The sequence below is a fragment of the Hypomesus nipponensis genome, chromosome 17 (genome assembly GCF_054491055.1).
Source record: "Hypomesus nipponensis isolate SF chromosome 17, ASM5449105v1, whole genome shotgun sequence".
In the NCBI taxonomy this organism is placed as follows: Eukaryota; Metazoa; Chordata; class Actinopteri; order Osmeriformes; family Osmeridae; genus Hypomesus; species Hypomesus nipponensis.
The window spans coordinates 5,374,845-5,393,812 of NC_140377.1; the positions used below are offsets into that span (position 1 = coordinate 5,374,845).

Sequence of the window (18,968 nt, forward strand, 5' to 3'; positions counted from 1 at the left end):
CCACTTTTAAATTGTATTTTCTATAATATAACAACTAGGCCAACTGTAAACCCTAAAGCTTTTCTTGGTTGAATAGCCTGTAATAGGCTATCTTAGGTCCTACCTAACGTCATTACGATTTGGCTATTGATGTAGAGCTATTTAATTTGACGTAAAAGCTCAAACTCACCAAGCGTAGGCCTTTACAATTCTCATTAAAAGACATTCGATGACATTTGAGCCGATCTAAAACAGAATTATCCCAGATTTTGAACAAAGTAGGCTATTGAAGAACTTTGTCTCCATCCTCTGGCAGGTAGACAGTGCTGCGTTAGATTGAAAGGCCATGCGTTTTTTTCCACTTTATTCCCAAAGAGGCAATATCACCCTAAAAAACAATCCCCAGTTCAACGATAACAAATTGTTTCAATAAAACAAATACTAGCGCCGACACATACTTAACCTACATCGATTCTACACTGAGGGATAAGCTACCTTATTTCTTAATGTAGTTTAGGGGTTGCAGTGGGATACTAGGCTAACACATTTGTGGCATAAGAAACTCAAACAATTAGCGTTGAAACTAGTTTGGGAAACAGCTACCAACATGTTGGGTTTGCGTAGGTCGCTTCCTGTTACAGATGTTGATTGAACTAACTTAGTAAAAGTGCTGTATCACTGCCTCATGTGGTACTTTCTGGAATTTACTAGCATGATACTTCCACTTGAGTCATTGAGGAGGAGCATGAACGCTGACCGACTTTAAAATAGCTGTCACAACAACTGAAATTGCTTTCTCATCCTGTACTCAATCAAGAAGGATCTTGCTCTTTAAATCAATCGCTGGGAGAAGAAGCTATCGATATAAGGGTATTTTCTAGGTAAGTAGCATGCTAGAGATGTTTGCATTCATATTGCAGTTTCCTAGATAAATATTTGTACTTTAACACATTAACTCATTAGCTTGGTTAGCCAGTCAAGCCCGACAGTAGGATGGGTGTTAGCCATACTCGTATAATCTTTCGGATGCCTTTTCTAGAACATTCAACGCTAACGTGTTCATATCCTGTATTTCAAACTACCTAGTGCTAGCTAATGCGATTAATCGTTGTTGGTCAAAGCCAGCTAACACAGCACTATGATTATAACATCGATTAAATCAATGATTTTGTGTCAGATGGCTAGACGCTAGCTAGCTACTCGAGCATAGCGCTAGAGATAGTGCTAGAGCTCGCTACATTAGCAGATTGAACGTGAAATAAATGCAAGATATATCAGTTCTTATATTCAACGTTGTCCAGAGGCCGTTAGACGTTAGCCATCATATTTGACTGTTTTCACCAAGTAAACAGTTGATAACTTGTATACCAGTTCGATAAGTGCTAGCCAGCTATCTATGGCTAACTGGACAGTTAGTTAGTACTGTGTGATAGCTAGCTCTAGGTATTCTGGCAGTGGATACAGCACCTACAAAATGTAGCTACCTCTAATTATACAGTAACTGAAATTACATTAATGTAGCTAGATAAACGTGATTACCTAGGCTAAATGTTTCTTGAATCTATTAGCCAATCGGGTGGGGCTAGCAATATCATTATTAGTGTCACACAGTCATGTAACTAGCTAACAACTTACTAACCTAGTTATAGCATGGCTTAGCATGGAGGCCAACTCTGGCTGCTTAGCTACTGTAGTTAGCTAGATGGTATTGAACAATCTGCTTTTGACTGTGATTGTCGTCAAATTAATTAGGCATGGACGTTAGCAACCCGCTAAGCCTGTTGCATAATTATCTAGCACTAGCCTAGGCAGCACCAAAAAACAAACAAATCCAGCCAATGGTTTCTAGCTAGCCCTAATCTTTATTGTAGCTATAGTCTATCGGTCATTCCATTATTTCGGTGTACTGTATATGGGGGGCTGTACTGGGTGGGGTCAGTATTGTGGATTGTGTCATTGATTTTATTCCTTGTGTTCTACTAATAAATAGAAACAAGAATTAGATACAGGTTATCACCATAGTGCCATGGAGTTTCCTGATCTTGGAGAGCATTGCTCTGAGAAGTCCTGCAAGCGCCTGGGTGAGTTGTCACAGGGTAACTTACCTAGTACGCCCAGCACCCCTGTACCTCATAATGTTATTGGTCCTCTCTTTTTGGAACTGTTGAGTTTAAGTAGTCAGCAGTACTATACATTGTAACTGTATTAGGAGACGAGCATATGACAAATTTGTTATGGCATCAACCAGCTGGTGTTCTTATGTCTTACAGATTTCCTACCAATGAAATGTGATGCATGTGAAGAGATCTTCTGTAAAGATCACGTATCCTATGCAAATCACAAATGCATGTCATCCTACAAGAAGGTATGTAATTTGTGATTGATCTTTATTTTCCTTATGCTCTTGCCCTAGACATGAACTTAAGGTAGCCTAATGTTTGTAGTTCAATGGTGGTTGAGCTTGGCTAATAAATTGAACTATTTGGGGTTACAGGTAAAGTAACAATAGTTCTGTCTGTTCTTTTAGGATGTCCAGGTCCCGGTTTGTCCTCTGTGCAACACTCCTATTCCCATCAAGAGGGGAGAAATGCCTGACATCAAAGTTGGAGAGCACATTGATCGGGACTGCAAATCAGATCCTGCACAGAGAAAGAGAAAGGTATATGAAGTGACAATTCTGCTGTCATCATTATGCCTATGTATCATCTCATACCCCTTAGGACTTATATTGATGTGCTATGTTAATTTGGATAAGTAATGTCAAAGTGTCTGTTTTGCAGGTATTTACAAACAAATGCTCGAAGGGAGGCTGTAAGCAGAAAGAAATGATCAAGGTGACATGTGATGATTGCCACTTGAATTTCTGTCTTAAACACCGACATCCATTAGATCATGACTGTAAGACAGATGGGAAACCTGTGTCCAAATCGGGGTAAGTACTTTCAGACTTTAATGGGCACCATTAAAACAGATCGAAACCACTGGATTAAGCCATCTTAATTTGTTAAAGAGCAGAAATATCAACACAAATAAAAGCGGTAGAGTTGACATAATGTTAAAGGCTTGTTCACAATGAGGATGATTTCGACATTTGTTTCTTTCAGACATGCTGCTTTAATACGGTCCCAAGGTGCTTCCTCTAGTGCATCTTGCAGTTCGGCCAGTAGAGGGAGCTCTCGCACTGTTCCTAATGGTGTGAGTGTCAACAGCAGGACCCACAGCAGTAGGTAAGGATCTTTTAATAAATTTTTCCTAACCTAAAAAAGACCTATAGCGCCGTTTAACAAAATCTTAATTTTAGGCCTGAATACATGTATTCAGTCAGATGAAGAGTATATCTGAGTCAGTCATAGGCATTTCTACTTTGAGGTAGATCAGATTAAATGAGTGAAAATGCTGCAGTGACTCCAAAACCGTGGTATGTACCAAACTGTATTAAATAATGTGTTGTTTACTACACCTGAACCTTCTGTTTTTCTCTCTGTAAATCAACAGTACAAGGATGTCTGTTCCAGCTCCTGCCACAATGGCCCCTCCAGCTCAGAATATAATACCTGCATCAGCATCCTTTCAGGCTGGCCTGGTATGCATACAACTGTTATGACATAGCTGTTAAGTGTTGCTGAATAGGTAGTCTTTTATTCAAGCACCTTGTTTAGACCTCAATAGTCACTACTTTATTGATGTTTGCATTAAAATGTTGGTCCGGGGCTCAGTGAAACGACACTATGCACATTATTCTGTTGGCTGTTTACTAGGATTGGTGTAAGAAAGAAAATGTCTGACTAGGAGGTACCACCAGAGGTAAAATGACAGTGCCGAATTAGACCAACCAAACCATTACTGCTTTGTACAGTGTGTAGACGAGCTATGTAGATGACTCAAACAGAAAACTACTGGGAATGAACAGTAACATTTAAGTGAGGGCAGATTTGCAGTAGCTGCAAACAACCAGGGACATTTGTGAATCGACAAAGCGAGGTGCTGCTGGCAACTAAACTGCAAATATTTAGCTGACCTTTTTATAGTACCAAAGCCCTGGCCCTTAACCAATAGTACCTTCTAAATAATTCAATATCACTTTAATTTTAGAAGGTATGTTTTGTCCTGTTGTCTATGTTATGTTCTACTTCTGCTCTAGGCAGATCCAATAGTTTTAAACTTCAACAGAGTACCCGCCTACAAGGAAGTCAATGCTTGTCAATGGAGCGAGCCCAGACTGTCTGTACAAATGAAATGTACGAGAGTCTGGTTAGGACCAGGCTAAGGGCTTTTACCTGCATTCTCCAAATAAATCAGACCATGGAAACTGATGTGCTTGAAGTAGTTTTTGCAAGCAATATGATTGTTGGTGTGGTGCTGTGTAATTCCACCACTTCCCACTCCTTGCCTCCTTCGTATGTTGATTGCATTCTACACTCTTGAGTCATTCTAGTCACCCCTTGCCATAACAATGTTAGGGTTCTTGCCCTAAATGTGTTTAACTGGACTTAACCGAGTGGCCCTAACCCTCAACCTGAATCATGTGTTTGCTAATCTGTCTTTGTTCTTGCAGACCGAGGAGCAGGCATTACAGAGAGCGCTGGAGATGTCCCTGGCGGAGTCGGGCCGTGGTGTTCAGCCAGCCCTTAGGTATGGAGTCCTAATGAGGAATTCTGATACTGCACACATTTCAGAGCCTCTAATCAACCCTGCCTATTGACTGTAATGACTGTGCCTGGTCTAAATGTCTTATGTGGCTGAGGGCGTGAGCAAATGATCAACTCTCCTGTCTAGGGAGTGTGATTTGTTCTTTTCTTCACACCAACTCGTATAGTAGCTCCTCTGCATGATAACTAGGGATATGCTGTGATTCAAAATTAAAATATTCCTGAGGTGTGTGTGTGTGTGTGTGTGTGGTGTGTGTGGTGTGTGTGGTGTGTGTGGTGTGTGTGGTGTGTGTGGTGTGTGTGGGGTGTGTGGGGTGTGTGGGGTGTGTGGGGTGTGTGGGGTGTGTGTGGTGTGTGTGGTGTGTGTGGTGTGTGTGGTGTGTGTGGTGTGTGTGGTGTGTGTGTGTGTGCGTGATGTATTTTTTGTGAGGAGGGACTAGGTGTGGACTAGGGACTAGTGGATTTAACCCCACCCACCCCCCCCTCTACTGTTATGTGTTAGTGTTATGTCATGTTGACTGTGAAACGTCTTCAATAAGTGTTTGTGCCTCAGTCCTCAGGAGCAGGAGGATCTGGCCCTGGCTCAGGCCCTCGCTGCTAGTGAAGAGGAATACAGGCGTCAGCAGCAGAGACAACAGGTATCCAGAAGGCTTAGCCGTCAGTAAAATACTTGCAGGATCATACCTAGGTACATGGCTTCTTGGAAATCCTCACTCACTCTCAACTTACTCACTCAGTATGTTATACGAAGTGGACTAAAGGAAATTGATCATACAAATAATTAGAGCGCCGTATAGTTTGAAGACACAAACCTTGTAACTAAGTTTCAGTGAATTGCCTGACCCAGCATGATCCCCTTTGTTCACAGGGCAGAGAGTCCAAGCAGTCCACCTGCAGCCTGTCGTAAACCTGGATCACTCAGCCCGGACCAAGGCTTCCACTAGTCGACAACAAGCGACAGCACATCTCTTGAACACTTATGCCCAGTAGCTAAGCATCACTGATTGTACCAAATTAGCATTCAGGAAATCCCACCAGCTAAGAGTGGCTCACTGGCTTTTCAATACTCTCTCCTAATTTTTACTGATGAGACATTGTACATATTTTATATATTATTGATCATGAAATGTAACCATAGCATAATTGTATCCTAAATAAATTATTATAAAGACCACCCTATTGCCCCTTTGTTGTCAATATATCTAATGTATCTACAGAATACAATGTATAATATTAAAAAGTGTGTGTTGACAAATCTTTGTTATATGTGATGAAAGTTACATTATTGTAATGTAAGAGTCAGAACATGAAACATGGGTCAACTTTAACAGCAATGTGTGTGTAGTTGTAGTTGTTTCCTTCTACCACATGGTGTCTCTAAGGTCAGGTAGATTAAGTTCCACGTTTGTTCTCAGACAAGAGACACTGGAGAATGGTATTCCTTCTGTGAATGTATTTATGAAAGAAGAAGGAAAAAAAAAAAGAGGCACTGGTTTCTTGTTTGTCTAATGTTTGGCCTGTCATAACCCAAGATTATTGCACATGTCACATGCAAGAATGGGTTCACTGTGATTTTAGAATGTATTTTAAATAACTTAATATCAAAGATTCTTTTTATTCTTCTGAAAGGACAGTGCCTATCATTATGTCTCAGCTAACAAAGAAGAGTCATGTTGGCAAGGTAAGGGCACTTATGTAATGGATTGGTTAGTCACCTGGATGTAGGTTACTCACTGTTACACTAGACCTCTTCATCCCCCTACAAGAGGGAAATGACACATAATTGTGAGTAGTAATGAGGGAACATCAGAGATGATTGCTGGATAGTTATCTCTGAACCAACCTTTCATGCTATTTAATGTGAAAGTACTAAAATACCCTGCACACGAAGCATCAAATAATTACAAAATCTCGTTATATGTTAAGGGACAATGTTAATTTACAGCTAATGATTCTATGTCATTATCCATGGTAATAAGTTTTGTCACTACACTGATCGCTGGTAGGGTATGGTTTGTTGACTTCATGTTCTGTGAAGTCAGATGTTGCTAACGATGACATGCATGTTTTCTCAGGTGTGTTTTTCCTTGGAGTGACAGAAAGCTCAATTCTTATTGCTTACTGTCTACTATCGTCTCTTTCACAGTGGCTGTGAAGCATGTTCCCATGGTTGCCAGCTGCACCTGTACCACCAGCAGTGTAGGTTGCTACAAGAGAAGCGTGTGAGAGGTAATGCATTTTCTCAACTCACATGATGAGCCTGTTTAGACATTGTTTCATGATCTTGACAATGTTTCATGGCATGCTATTGCAAAGTTTGTTTGTTTTTTTTTAAAGTGAAAATGACTGTTTTAGCAGAAGATATCTTATGGACTTTTCCACTGATTTATGTATGTGATGCCAAGGTTCAGTGAGGGGAGCTTCACCTGGAATCCATTTATATTCTAGACAAGATCCCTCAGAACTCAAAGAAAAATACAGTGTGTAGTCAGTGTTTTGTCAGACACATACTTTCCACCATCCACAAGCACACTCTGACAACAGCCTATATTGTAATTTCACATTGTTTGTTCTGTGTCAGGGTTCCTACCTATTGTACTGGGTTTTCATGGACTATATGATGTTCATATAGTCAGTCAGCACAGTGTTGACAGTCTGGTCAACACTGTGCTTTAAGTCAATGTTAAATTTTTTTAACAGACGAATCTCATTCTTTTTCAGGCTTCAGACTAATTTCACCTTTACATTTGTGACACCTTTCTCTATATACCTTTCTGTATATTACTATATGTGGGGTATTTGCATTTGCCGAGAATCATATCACTGTTAACCAAAAACCACATACATTCATAATGCTATTACTGTTTCACAACAACTTATATATTTTAAAGTGAAATTGGTTTATTGCGATACCCTTTAGCCATAGAAGGTCTAATCTTCCAGGGTTTGAACAATTAACAAATACACACATGCAGACATATATATATACAGATTACAGATCAAAGAAACATAGTCATACGTAATCGTCACATAAAATACAGTTAAAAAATTCCCATAACTATTAATCTAGTTTGCAAACAAATGGTCAATTACCTTTTTGAAATTTGCGAGACTAGATGTTTGGTGGTAGGGTGTTCCAAAGGTTGACGGCACGGCAGAGAAAGGTTCTCTTTTTGGAGTTTGCTTTTGAAACTGTAGGAATTGGATAATCTAGTTGAAAATGTGTGGGGGCGAATCTATCTCTTACAATGGGCCAACCCAGATCTACATGCATTTGTTCAACTGGCGTGTCTAGTGAGCATTTCAACAACAATCTGCAGGCTCTGTTCTGTACTACTTGGAGCTTACGAGTGTTTGACTGAGACGTGTTTGCTACAACTGGCAAACAGTACTGTGCTACTGATAAGACAAGTGCACATACGACAACCTTACAGACTTCATAAGACATGGCCCATGCGTGCCTTCTCACAAGGGCGATGTTCCTTGATTGTTTGCATGGCTAGCAAAAAAGCAATCACAGTTAGTGTTGGTGCTTTCTGTAACCAAAAGCCTATTTGCATGTGGGAAAATCAACCTCATAGTCTTACACAAACATTTAAATGTATCTAAAATAAAAGTGAACCCACAAACGTGACAAATATGGGTCCTCTATTTGACGTACCATTATAGAAATTATCCTATACAGTCTGTTTCAACAGTCTCCCATCACAACTCTTATTTCCTTTTGTGGTACTGAGATGCATTTGTAACCATTCTATACATTACCATATAAGTGGTTAAAGTTGTGTTTTTTCTGTGTCTGTGATAATAACTCGAAGATAAATTATTGCTGGTATACTCTGGCATTGTTCCTTCATAGAAAAAAACTACAGACTATAGGCTATTATTACCTTTAAACTGATGAAGCTTTACCTTAACAAGCTGAAATTAGACCAGGTGATCAACAAAATAGCAGGAGTGCTGTCTGGTTTATCACAATGTGTCACACAAAACACTGGGGATTTTTCAAGGGTACGTGGGGAATGTTTACATTTACATGTATTCATTTAGCAGACTCTCTTATCCAGGGCGACTTACAGTAAGTACAGGGACATTCCCCCCGAGGCAAGTAGGGTGAAGTGCCTTGCCCAAGGACACAACGACATTTAGTACGGCAGGGAATCGATCCTGCAACCTTCTGATTACCAGCCTGACTCCCTCACCGCTCAGCCATTTGACTCCCACCATGAATGTTCAAGGGGGTGCTCCAATACTGGAAAAGGGAAGTGGAACTTTTTTAGTGTAAGTTGCAGTCCAAAGGAAGGGTACCTGCAGGAATTAAAACAGATTGTCTTGGACTCCAGGACATGACATTCACACAGCCATAGGCTCTGGGTGTTCTTTTAGTGTTCAGCTATGAAGCTATGAGGCTGCAATAATATGTTTTTTAAAAGACAGAGAGAAGCTACATCTCATCAATCAAAGATTAAAGAACATCTCTGAGCCAACAACAAAAGGTGCAGTAACCTGAATCTTTAAAGAGACATGAATCTTTCAGCAGCCAAATTTCTAATTATATTACGTTGTGATTGTCTATTACATCACCATAAAGCAGTCTGGATCCAATTTAGATAATTGAAAACAGAGACATCTGCATAAATGTTAAGGAGCACACTACTGCAACACTGTTGTTTTATGCTTTTATGACTGTTGGAGTTAGACTGTATTGGTTTGGACATACGTTAACCGTACATTACACTTTTATTAATGTTGAAGAAAAACTAGAAGTTTGATCGGAGCTTTATTCAGTTAATAATTGAACCATGCGAATTACTATCAGTCAAAAACATAGCAGCGTAGAAACTAACAACATCAACTGCATGTGTTTCCATGACAACAGTGGAAAGCTTGGAAGCTGTCTAATGTGTGAACTTGAGAATTGAAAATAGAAACATACAGACACTATGTCATAAGAACGTTAAATTACTACTACCTACGCAATAAAACTATCAAAGTTCATTAGTGATTCTACTCTGGGGCTGTTTTTGACATATTACTCCATTGAACAGGTAAGTAAGAGGCAAGTTTTTTTTTTACCTAGGGTTACAGGGAACCTTGCACCTTGCATTATGTACCTTAAAAAACTGACTACTTCTCTGAAAATCCTGAAGTGCCAACTTGTGGAGGCTGCAGGCTTGGTTGGTGATGACCTTGCAGTGAGAGAGTATTGCTTGAATCTTTTAAAGAGGCTGGTGAATATTTCAACGTTTCATGTCTTAGTGCTTCAGTAGGAAGACCTTGGCTTTCCTTAAGAGGCTAATAGAATGCTCATGGGTGGTTGGGAGTTTCCAGAGAACTGGTTCTTTTTCACATATCTGTCAACACACACTCTTAAATTAAAAATAAATATAAAAAACTCTTCAAATAAGCCTGGTCTGTAAATCCGGCCTCCTGACAGTAATGAATGAAGTGATCCTAGGTCAGATCACACCATGGATCACCCCTGAGGTCATTATGTTCAATGGCATGTTGACAGACATGGAAGGAAATGCAATGACACACATCAGGAGAAATACACTCCCCATAGCTCTGAAGCTAAAACAGAACAACAGAATTTGTTTGTGTTTGATTCACATTCTGGATCGCTGCCAGATATGTTTTTCTTCCTTTCTTTAATTTTCAGCCAGGACATCCACATTGCTTCTACATCCCTGACTCATCATGGAGGAATAGACTCCCCTTTAACAAAAAAGGGTGTGGTAAAACACTGTTATTATTTCCCACAAAATCTCCTCCTTGTGGAGTTATAAATGTTGGAATATTATTGTTATCAATTACCCACATAATCTTACATTGAAAATATCAAAAGCAGTGTGTGTCAGTCATGCACGTGAAGAAATGTTTCACCTGACAGCTCATCTTTGCAAACGCATGTCACATTTAAATTTATGATCGTGCAAGTGTCAATTGAATCCCCCTGTCTCCAGTCACAGCAACAGTGGAGGATCTGATCAGTGTCCTGTAAAAATGAACAGTCTTTGGTTGCTATGGAAACGTTCTCAAAAAATAAACCCAGGAGAGCAAGGCAGAAAAACTCTTTTCACTGGCTTCTGAACTTCATATGTCATGATGGACTTTTTTATTGTCATACTATTTGATATTTTCACGTTATTACGTTCTTATTTCAACCAAGGAACCACTTGACACATGGGAATAATATCAAAAAGAGCAGATCAATAGCTTTTTGTCCATTGGGAAATACCCTACAGGCTTACATCAATAAACGTCACTGTAAGAAGATAACCCTGATGATGGGTCATTTAAAGTTAAAATGTTTGTGTACAATTGCCTTTTATTAGTCTGAATCCTAGCACATCTAAGATTGCTGATTATATGGTCAATAGGATATAATGAAAATAAATTGTAGGTCAGAAGAAGCAAATAGATTTATTGGCAGTTACAGATTGCATTACGTTCCCCTTCTGTTTTTATGATGATCAAAGGTACAGTGATATGTTTAGCAATGCTTTGTTTGCAGTAAAGCCAAGCCTAAATCAACCTACTACCTTGACGAGTTAAAATAGAATTTTGAGAAGTTACAAGATTCCTGTTCAACTGGAAAGTCCCACTTCATGTAATAGGGTCAGAAAGCAGGATGTCGTTGTAGCAGAAGTCATTTTCAGTTTAAAATGTAAAACATCAAACTTTGTTTTACAGTAAGTATTTACTGTATAGTATTTGCTTTGAAGGTCCAACAATAAAAACAACAAGTTGTTCCTTTGGGAATTGGAATAGAAGACTACTACTTTAATTATTAAAAATCTATGGTGGTGACAATGACCTTGAAATAAACCTTTAAGCAAACAAGAAACACTGAACTGCTTTTATTTAGCATCTCAAAAGCTGCTAGATGCTGATATAGCTAGTCAAAGCAATTTCTACACTTTCACAGTTCCCCAAACTTGTCAACTTGTAATTAATTATGAATCTAGACTTTGAGTAGGCTGACATCTTTTATTTACATGTTTTTATATTCAGCACCTACAAGAGTGCAAGTCAACCATGTAATAGTTAAGTATTTTTTTAATGTCTTTTGTCTGTCATGATATGTAATGATATGTAATTTGCAGGAAACATTGTGACACAATGTAAATAGTGTATGAATACAAAGATTGGGTCGATGGTCTCGCTCACGATTGATTAGGCACCTGAGCTGTTTCTCAGTATGCTAAATACATGTTTCCCCAGGCCAATTGTCTATCCTTACTCCAGATGATTAAGTAGCAGTTGCTTAACCTCGTTCCACAACATGGTATTGAGCCCAACACCACACCTCTGCTCCGCAATGCTCTGCTGCAGTAAAGAGAGGACATTAAGCTGTGGAGGAGGAGCCTTTTGTCAGGGTGGGAGAGGGATTGGACCAGAGAGTGTGAGAGAGAAAGAAAGAGGGGGTTGAAGAGTGGGTGGGCAGAGGTAGAGAGCGTGAGAGAGATACAAGCACAGAACAAAATCAGTGTGTTGGAAGGCAGAAACGGTAGAATGGAGGAAAGATACGTTTTGTTAGAGTAATATATTTTATTCCGGAGTATTAGGAAAACAGAAAAACAGTACATTTCAACTGCAGATACTGTTGACCAATAAACCTGGTAGGTTCACCTGATTTATCTTATGTTAACATGCATATCCATGCAGAGACCATATCACATTATTTACTGTGCAGTTCTGGAGTTTCTGTTTTCATTTCTAATCCTAAAGCCATTCCAGGAGCACAGCATCTGAGTAGAGGAATTTGGGATGCTGATTGGACATAATGCAAACATCCAATTGGTAATGTTTTTCAGAAGTAGTTTTTACTATACATTGTGACATACTTGGTGATCTTATGCCATATTTAATAATAAAAATGCATGTTGTCTAATCCATGTGTAGCGCTCCAAAGTCTATTTTATTATTGTATTTTCCGGCATTTATACTTATATTTTCCCGTTACTGCTGTTATTTTTTCCAACCCATCCCTCTACACAAATTCATTTTTTTTTCTCCTTAAGACCTTACACTGGCTAAAGCATTTACTTATAATAGCACTTCTTCTTGCTCTTTAGGTGCTCACTGGTCACCCTTTAGACACTTCCAAATTATCTCTGCAAGCTACAATAGCAGCCGGTTCCTGAAGCTTAGCTGTCAGGACAGATATGTGACCCATGTCAAAATAATTTCCTCTGGTGAGCATGCCCAGGGATTAAAGAGCCTGGAAGCTACTGAAGTCCGAAATAAGATTATATGTGTCTGGTGTATAAAAATCATTTAAAAATCTGTACAGCAGTGTTAGATAAGAGATTTTACCCTGCTGCCTGCTGTGTTCAGACATTGTACTTTTGTTTAATACACTGATATGGGTTTAAGGAAACATTTGGGTCGGAAGGTTTCTTTAAAAATAATTGATGTGAGGGCAAATTGGTGTGAATGTGTGACAGAATTTCTTTTGACTTACGCTTTTGAGTCAGAGTGCACTTGGTGAATCAGCCATTTTGGAGAGAAAAGGAAGATAACATAATTGTGCATGTTCCATGGGTGAAAGAAGGAAAGCCAGTTGAGGAATGATTGTGAAGCTCAACACTGAGGGCTGTAATTTGTTTCAGAACAGTTTAACTGAGCTTATAATTATTTTAGTCATGTAGCTCTTTTAGAAGTATCTATTACATTGTTGACATTATGTTCCAGCCTAAAATAAAATTTTAAATCTTAACCACACAATAAAAGCTGCACCAAAAATCTAAAAAGGTTGTCACTCACAGATAGCCACTACCTACTAACCAATTAGCTAAGGGTTAGACATAACTGCCTCAGTAGCTGTCCAACCACGACCAATAGCCAGATGTCTCGTTTGGATGACATGACATCTCCATGACAACAGAATTTGGGTATTTTAAGTGTTATCAATCAAGTGCCAAGACTAACCATCGTTGTTTCGTGGGTTTCAAGAGGGGATGCAATATATCTTGTTAAATGTACAATACAGGTACAATGAATACATACACAACATATTCTAAAGGTAATTATTTGGGGAAACAATGCTGTAGAAGAATAATTTTCTTTCCTCTCAGTCTCCTTGATTCAATGTGTTCTGTTTCCCACATTAGATAAATTAAACACTCCCATCCTAGTGTATGCATTTTTAGTTTATGTACATCAGTTGCATGCACTAAATACCTATAGCAACAGACTAAAATTCTACAGAGAACATAGCTTCTGACAGCATGTCTAGTTTTGGACTGAGATATTTGGTAGGCCTGTGTGTCTCAACACATACACCAACTAAAACTAGCCAAGCTGTGCCACTTTACTGAAAGTGTGCAATTTTCTCACTCTCATCTTTTGGCAAAAAACTACTTTTTCTCCCACAGGCTAAGTGAAATCTTGGATCAATTGCTGCGCTGACGTCACTATGCATAAACCACAGCCACAACAAAAAGCATATAGTGTAGGTCTATTTTAAATAGTTCAGTAGCCAGTGTGTACAAGGTCTATGCCATGTGTTTTTATGAACAAAATGTGTCACAAGCCACTACAAGTCCAATTTAAATTGAAGTTGTTGGCCAATTCTGCATTTGGGGAATTACAGACCTTTTTGAAAGGACTTGCATTCCAAAAACGTTGAATGGTTCGATCCAGCTGTGTTTTGTGTGGCAAAACAAAAATGTATCACCAAATGTTGGAATCTTGCCTGATGAGGTTGTTACAGGTCTGTACCACAGGGATGGACTGTCTGTAGGATGTGTGCCAGCCAGCATGTTGTGTGATAGGACGCTTGGTTGTATCTTAACTGACAAGAGATTGCTACACTTCAGAATTTGGGCATTACTGCTGTTGCCATTGTCTGTTACAGGATCAGTGAATACAAACCATCCTTTGGTTTAAACCTTAGGAATATATATAGATGTGGTGCTATGCTTTTTGTCATGGTAACTGCCTTGTTAATTACAACTTATTAATTACAATTAATTGTTTACAGTGCAGTCCCCGTTGAAGTTTTACTGATTCATTTTCTGCAAGTGGTAGTCTGTGGCAATCAATCAGTCTGTGTCTTGGAGTGTTCCGGATCTATTGGTTAGTCATTTCTCCTCAGTTGGAAAGTTGCAACTACATCAAAGAGAACACCATCTTTCAATTACTGAGACACTTTAAAGCTATGTCAAGCCTGTAATCAGATTGAAGGGCTGAAACTGGGATTCCATCAATATAATAGAATTTCTTGTTACTTGGTCAAGTAACAAGTAAGTTGCTTGACCAAGTGGGCGGGTGTTTGAGTGTACTAGCTATAATACACAAGGCTAGGTAGATGACATCATATATTGAATGTCAGGATGGCTCCTTTCCTTGGTCTTCCACATGTAACAGCAACACTTCCTTTCAAAGCTGTACAGATGAAAATCGATACCTCCTTTTCCCTCTGCTACACTATGATCATTGAGGATGGTGGCTATACCAAAGGTAGAGAGGCTGACACATGTTCAGATTAATGCATACCAAATATGTCTATATCGATCTGATTCTCGCTGTAGTGTTGTAAGTTGGTATCCAATTATTTTATAAATGGTTTCATCCATAAGGTATTGTATTTTTTCCAGTAATGTCAACACATACAAAATGATTTTTCCTTGGGCCTACTTTGTTCCATAGAAAATAATTAGGCAGATATATTGAACGAAAGCCCACAGCAAACATGTTAGCTACTCGATTAGGTTTTGTCTGCTGTCAGTATGATATGAGTATTAAAACTGGGTGACTCATCAAAACAATTCATCATCCTTACTTGACATTCTGAAGCACATGCTTTTTTCGTGAACACCATTATCATAGGGTTGTAAACTAACCAGGCATCACTCATATTGTTGCAGCCCAACTTTATTCAGATTTATATCTCTTTTCTTCCAGAACACAAACTGCTGTTAAAAATGTCTGACCTGGAAGACTTCAGTAGGACAGGAGGACAGGGAAATACATCAGACAGTTACCAGGTGAACCCAACCAGTGTGATCGTGTCGGTGGTCTTCTCCCTCATTTTCCTACTGGGCACCATTGGGAACAGCCTTGTGTTGGCGGTGCTACTACGCAGTGGTCAGGTGGGATACAACACCACCAACCTGTTTATCCTCAACCTGAGCGTGGCCGACTTCTTCTTCATCATCTTCTGTGTGCCTTTCCAAGCCACCATTTACTCCCTGGAAGGTTGGGTGTTTGGCTCTTTCATGTGCAAGGTGGTCCACTTCTTTATCAACCTCACCATGTACGCCAGCAGTTTCACGCTTGCTGCAGTGTCGGTCGATAGGTATGTTTCTGTTTCTCAACCATTTTCCAAGCTACTGTCAGGGCTGTCAAATGTTTTCATATACGTAAAGTTGAACAGTCCCAGTGCCTCATATCCTTTAAAAAAATAAATGTACTCTTACATGTAGTACACATTCATCATTGGTTTGTGAATCCAAAGGTCAACTTGCCCAATTAAAACGAATGGATTTCTATGGCTAAACCAAGATGTCTATAGTTTATCTCATCAGAGTTCACACTTCTTCTCTGCAAAAATACTTGGTCCTATTATCTATTGTATAATAATAGGCAGAAAGATGATCACAGGCATTGTCAGAAGCCTATGCTGTTCAGATATGGCACTCACACTTTCAAACACCTATTCTTTCACAGTGTTTTTATTAGCCTGGCAGTCCAGACAAACCTTCTCTCGTCCCTGATAGCTACCTGTCTGGCCAGAATAAAAGAGGCACATCGGTAATGTTAGGACGAGAAGCTAAAGGATAAAAACATCCAAATAATCCTGACCTTTGAATTTGAATCATCATCATGGACTTCAGCATGAGTGCTTTCCTTGCACAATGCATTTGTTCTCTTCCTTCAAATAGGATCCCATTGATTCTGTGGGGCCACATTCTGAGCCTGATGAAAATAGTTGGTCTCAATCTGTGGGGAGAGCCGACACCTCAACACACAACGTGATTGTTTACCTTTTCGACGGTGCCATTAATTCAATATATTTCCTCCATGTGAAAAATGAACATCTGCAGCGAGTGTGGTTGAGACCTAGAACCCCCAGAAGCAATTATTTCCCAGGCAGGCAGGATGAACAACAAACACATTTGCAGCTCTAAATTTGCCGCTCATCTATTAACCCCAAAGGCAGATCAAATCGTTTTTTGTCTATAAGCCTTAAATATGTTTTCAGATAAAAAACTATTTAATCCATTTAAGAAGTGGTAGTTTGACATTGGACTGAAGTATAATCAAATTCTTGTTTACGTAGTCAAATCCTTGCTGAACATCCAGCTAAAAACACCATTCTACTAATAAAGCATAACAAAATAATTACATGCACCAACAATAACACTTTAACTGCAATCCCTTGTGAAACATTTATAAACCATTTATGGAATTGGTTCCTGCATCGACCTAATAACTCTCCTTTTTGTACGTTTACAAATCATTTGTTATTAGTTAGAGTTCCAATGGTTGAATGAACTGCACAAATTGTATTTGGGTTTGTAAAGGATACAATATAGTTTTCAGAAAATCTTAGTGAAATTAATTGTAAGTCTGACCAGTCTTTGTGTTTGGTAGGTATCTGGCCATTCGCTACCCTCTGCGTTCCCGAGAACTAAGAACACCCTGTAATGCTGTGGTTGCCATGGTAGTCATCTGGGGTCTCTCGCTGATCTTTGCGGGACCGTATCTAAGCTACTATGACCTCATTGATTTTGCCAATAGCAACGTGTGTGTCCCTGGCTGGCAAGAGCACAACCGTAAGGTGCTTGACACATGCACCTTTGTGTTTGGTTATGTGATCCCTGTGCTCATCGTAAGCCTGTCCTATACCAGAACCATCAAGTACTTGTGGACAGCTGTGGACCCGTTGGACGGAATGTCAGAGTCAAAAAGAGCCAAGCGCAAGGTGACAAAAATGATCATCATTGTTACTGTGCTTTTCTGCATATGCTGGCTGCCGTACCATGTAGTCATACTTTGTTACCTCTATGGAGATTTTCCCTTCAACCAGACCACATACGCCTTTAGGATATTGTCTCACTGCATGGCTTATGCTAACTCCTGCCTCAATCCCATTGTGTATGCTTTGGTATCCAAGCATTTTCGCAAAGGCTTTAAGAAAGTGTTCAGCTGTATCCTCAGCAAGAATGGAAGGAACAAAGTTCATGTGGTTCATGTGGCCAACACTGTGCCTGGATTTGAAGCAGGGTCAACAGAAGTGTCTCAGATGAATGAGGAAAACATACGACAGAACGATTGTGAAATGACTAACAGGCCCATCGCTGAACCTCGGGAGGCCACAATGACTTTAAACTTGCCATTTCAAAAGCAACCCTAATTGTTAAAGAGTTATGTGCTTATTGCCTTATTATCCCTCCAAAGCGGGATATTTGATGTTATCTGGATGGAAAATATGTTTTCAAGTATGCAGTTTGAGTCATAAACCTCTAAAAGGATTACGTTTTGTTGCTATGGATTTTACTTTAGAATTTGCGTATACTTGCATGCATTTCTTTGTATATTAAATAATTAAGTACATTTAAAATCTGTTTGTGATAGGAAGAAGAGTAATGGGTACATTTTAGAATTGTGTTGATGTTGTACTATAAATACTACAAGCATTGTTATAATTTATTGCTTTGGTTTACTTGTTTGTTCTCTCAAATACTTTCCCTATCTAGTGCCCGATATAAGATGTGTGCTACCTCATTAATATGCTATTTATTATTAACTAGATTCAGAAGAACTGTTCTCCTGCAAAATTATTTAGCCAATATTGGGAAATAATACTCCTTTATACTGTCTAGCACTGTCTGCAATTTTGTCATGAGGTGTTCTTTGTAATAGTATGTTATTCTTTTGTAACGGTATGTCTATATATAATGGATTTGAACTTATATAAATCATATTTTTGGTGTACATATGTGATTAAATTTGGCACTTGATTACTATATTAGTCAAAAGTATTTCAATACTGTATGTGCATACAAATACATTCAAAACATCTAATTAAAACGTTGTTAAATGACACATTCCTTTGAATCATGGTGGGTACTGCAATAAAATCCACTAACATCTACTGTATGTTCCTTGGTGTATCTTTATGGCCAACTTTCAAGGTATGGTCCATGACGAGAACTCATGCAGAATAAATGTCATCAGGATAACATGGTAAAGAGATATTCAATTTAATCTTGATATGCATGAAGAAAAATGTAACAAACATATTATATGTTGCATCTTTAACATTTATGAAAAATTATCAATATATGAATCGATTACTTACTAAGAGCATATTCATCTGAACTG

At 38.9% G+C, this 18,968-nt stretch overlaps 2 protein-coding genes across 3 annotated transcripts; both read left to right on the top strand.

Moving 5' to 3' along the window:
• The first annotated feature begins 698 nt into the window (after positions 1-698).
• Positions 699-5,802, top strand: zfand2a (zinc finger, AN1-type domain 2A). 2 transcript variants are annotated; one of them, XM_084678582.1, is made up of 10 exons: positions 699-860; positions 1,970-2,060; positions 2,250-2,344; positions 2,507-2,638; positions 2,760-2,911; positions 3,084-3,206; positions 3,475-3,562; positions 4,535-4,611; positions 5,182-5,316; positions 5,497-5,802. In XM_084678582.1, exons 2-9 carry the CDS (start codon positions 2,006-2,008, stop codon positions 5,291-5,293), a joined length of 834 nt encoding a protein of 277 aa, XP_084534708.1. In that variant the 5' UTR covers positions 699-860; positions 1,970-2,005; the 3' UTR covers positions 5,294-5,316; positions 5,497-5,802. The 2 variants fall into 2 exon arrangements, with proteins under 2 accessions (XP_084534708.1, XP_084534707.1); XM_084678581.1 differs by having other exon boundaries at positions 704-860; positions 5,182-5,266.
• Positions 5,803-15,562: 9,760 nt separating this feature from the next.
• On the top strand, positions 15,563-17,997 carry galr2b (galanin receptor 2b). The gene is made up of 2 exons (XM_084678067.1): positions 15,563-15,936; positions 17,235-17,997. Exons 1-2 carry the CDS (start codon positions 15,563-15,565, stop codon positions 17,995-17,997), a joined length of 1,137 nt encoding a protein of 378 aa, XP_084534193.1.
• Positions 17,998-18,968: the final 971 nt, after the last annotated feature.

What these genes read in the sequence shown, in the direction of transcription:
- zfand2a (XM_084678581.1), top strand. Translation starts at nt 2,006, where the DNA reads ATGGAGTTTCCTGATCTTGGAGAGCATTGCTCTGAGAAGTCCTGCAAG. An exon ending in CATCCTTTCAGGCTGGCCTG is followed by an intron (nt 3,563 to 4,534) that starts GTATGCATACAA and finishes TTGTTCTTGCAG; the next exon opens with ACCGAGGAGCAGGCATTACA. An exon ending in GGTGTTCAGCCAGCCCTTAG is followed by an intron (nt 4,612 to 5,181) that starts GTATGGAGTCCT and finishes TTTGTGCCTCAG; the next exon opens with TCCTCAGGAGCAGGAGGATC.
- galr2b (XM_084678067.1), top strand. Translation starts at nt 15,563, where the DNA reads ATGTCTGACCTGGAAGACTTCAGTAGGACAGGAGGACAGGGAAATACA. An exon ending in GCTGCAGTGTCGGTCGATAG is followed by an intron (nt 15,937 to 17,234) that starts GTATGTTTCTGT and finishes TGTGTTTGGTAG; the next exon opens with GTATCTGGCCATTCGCTACC.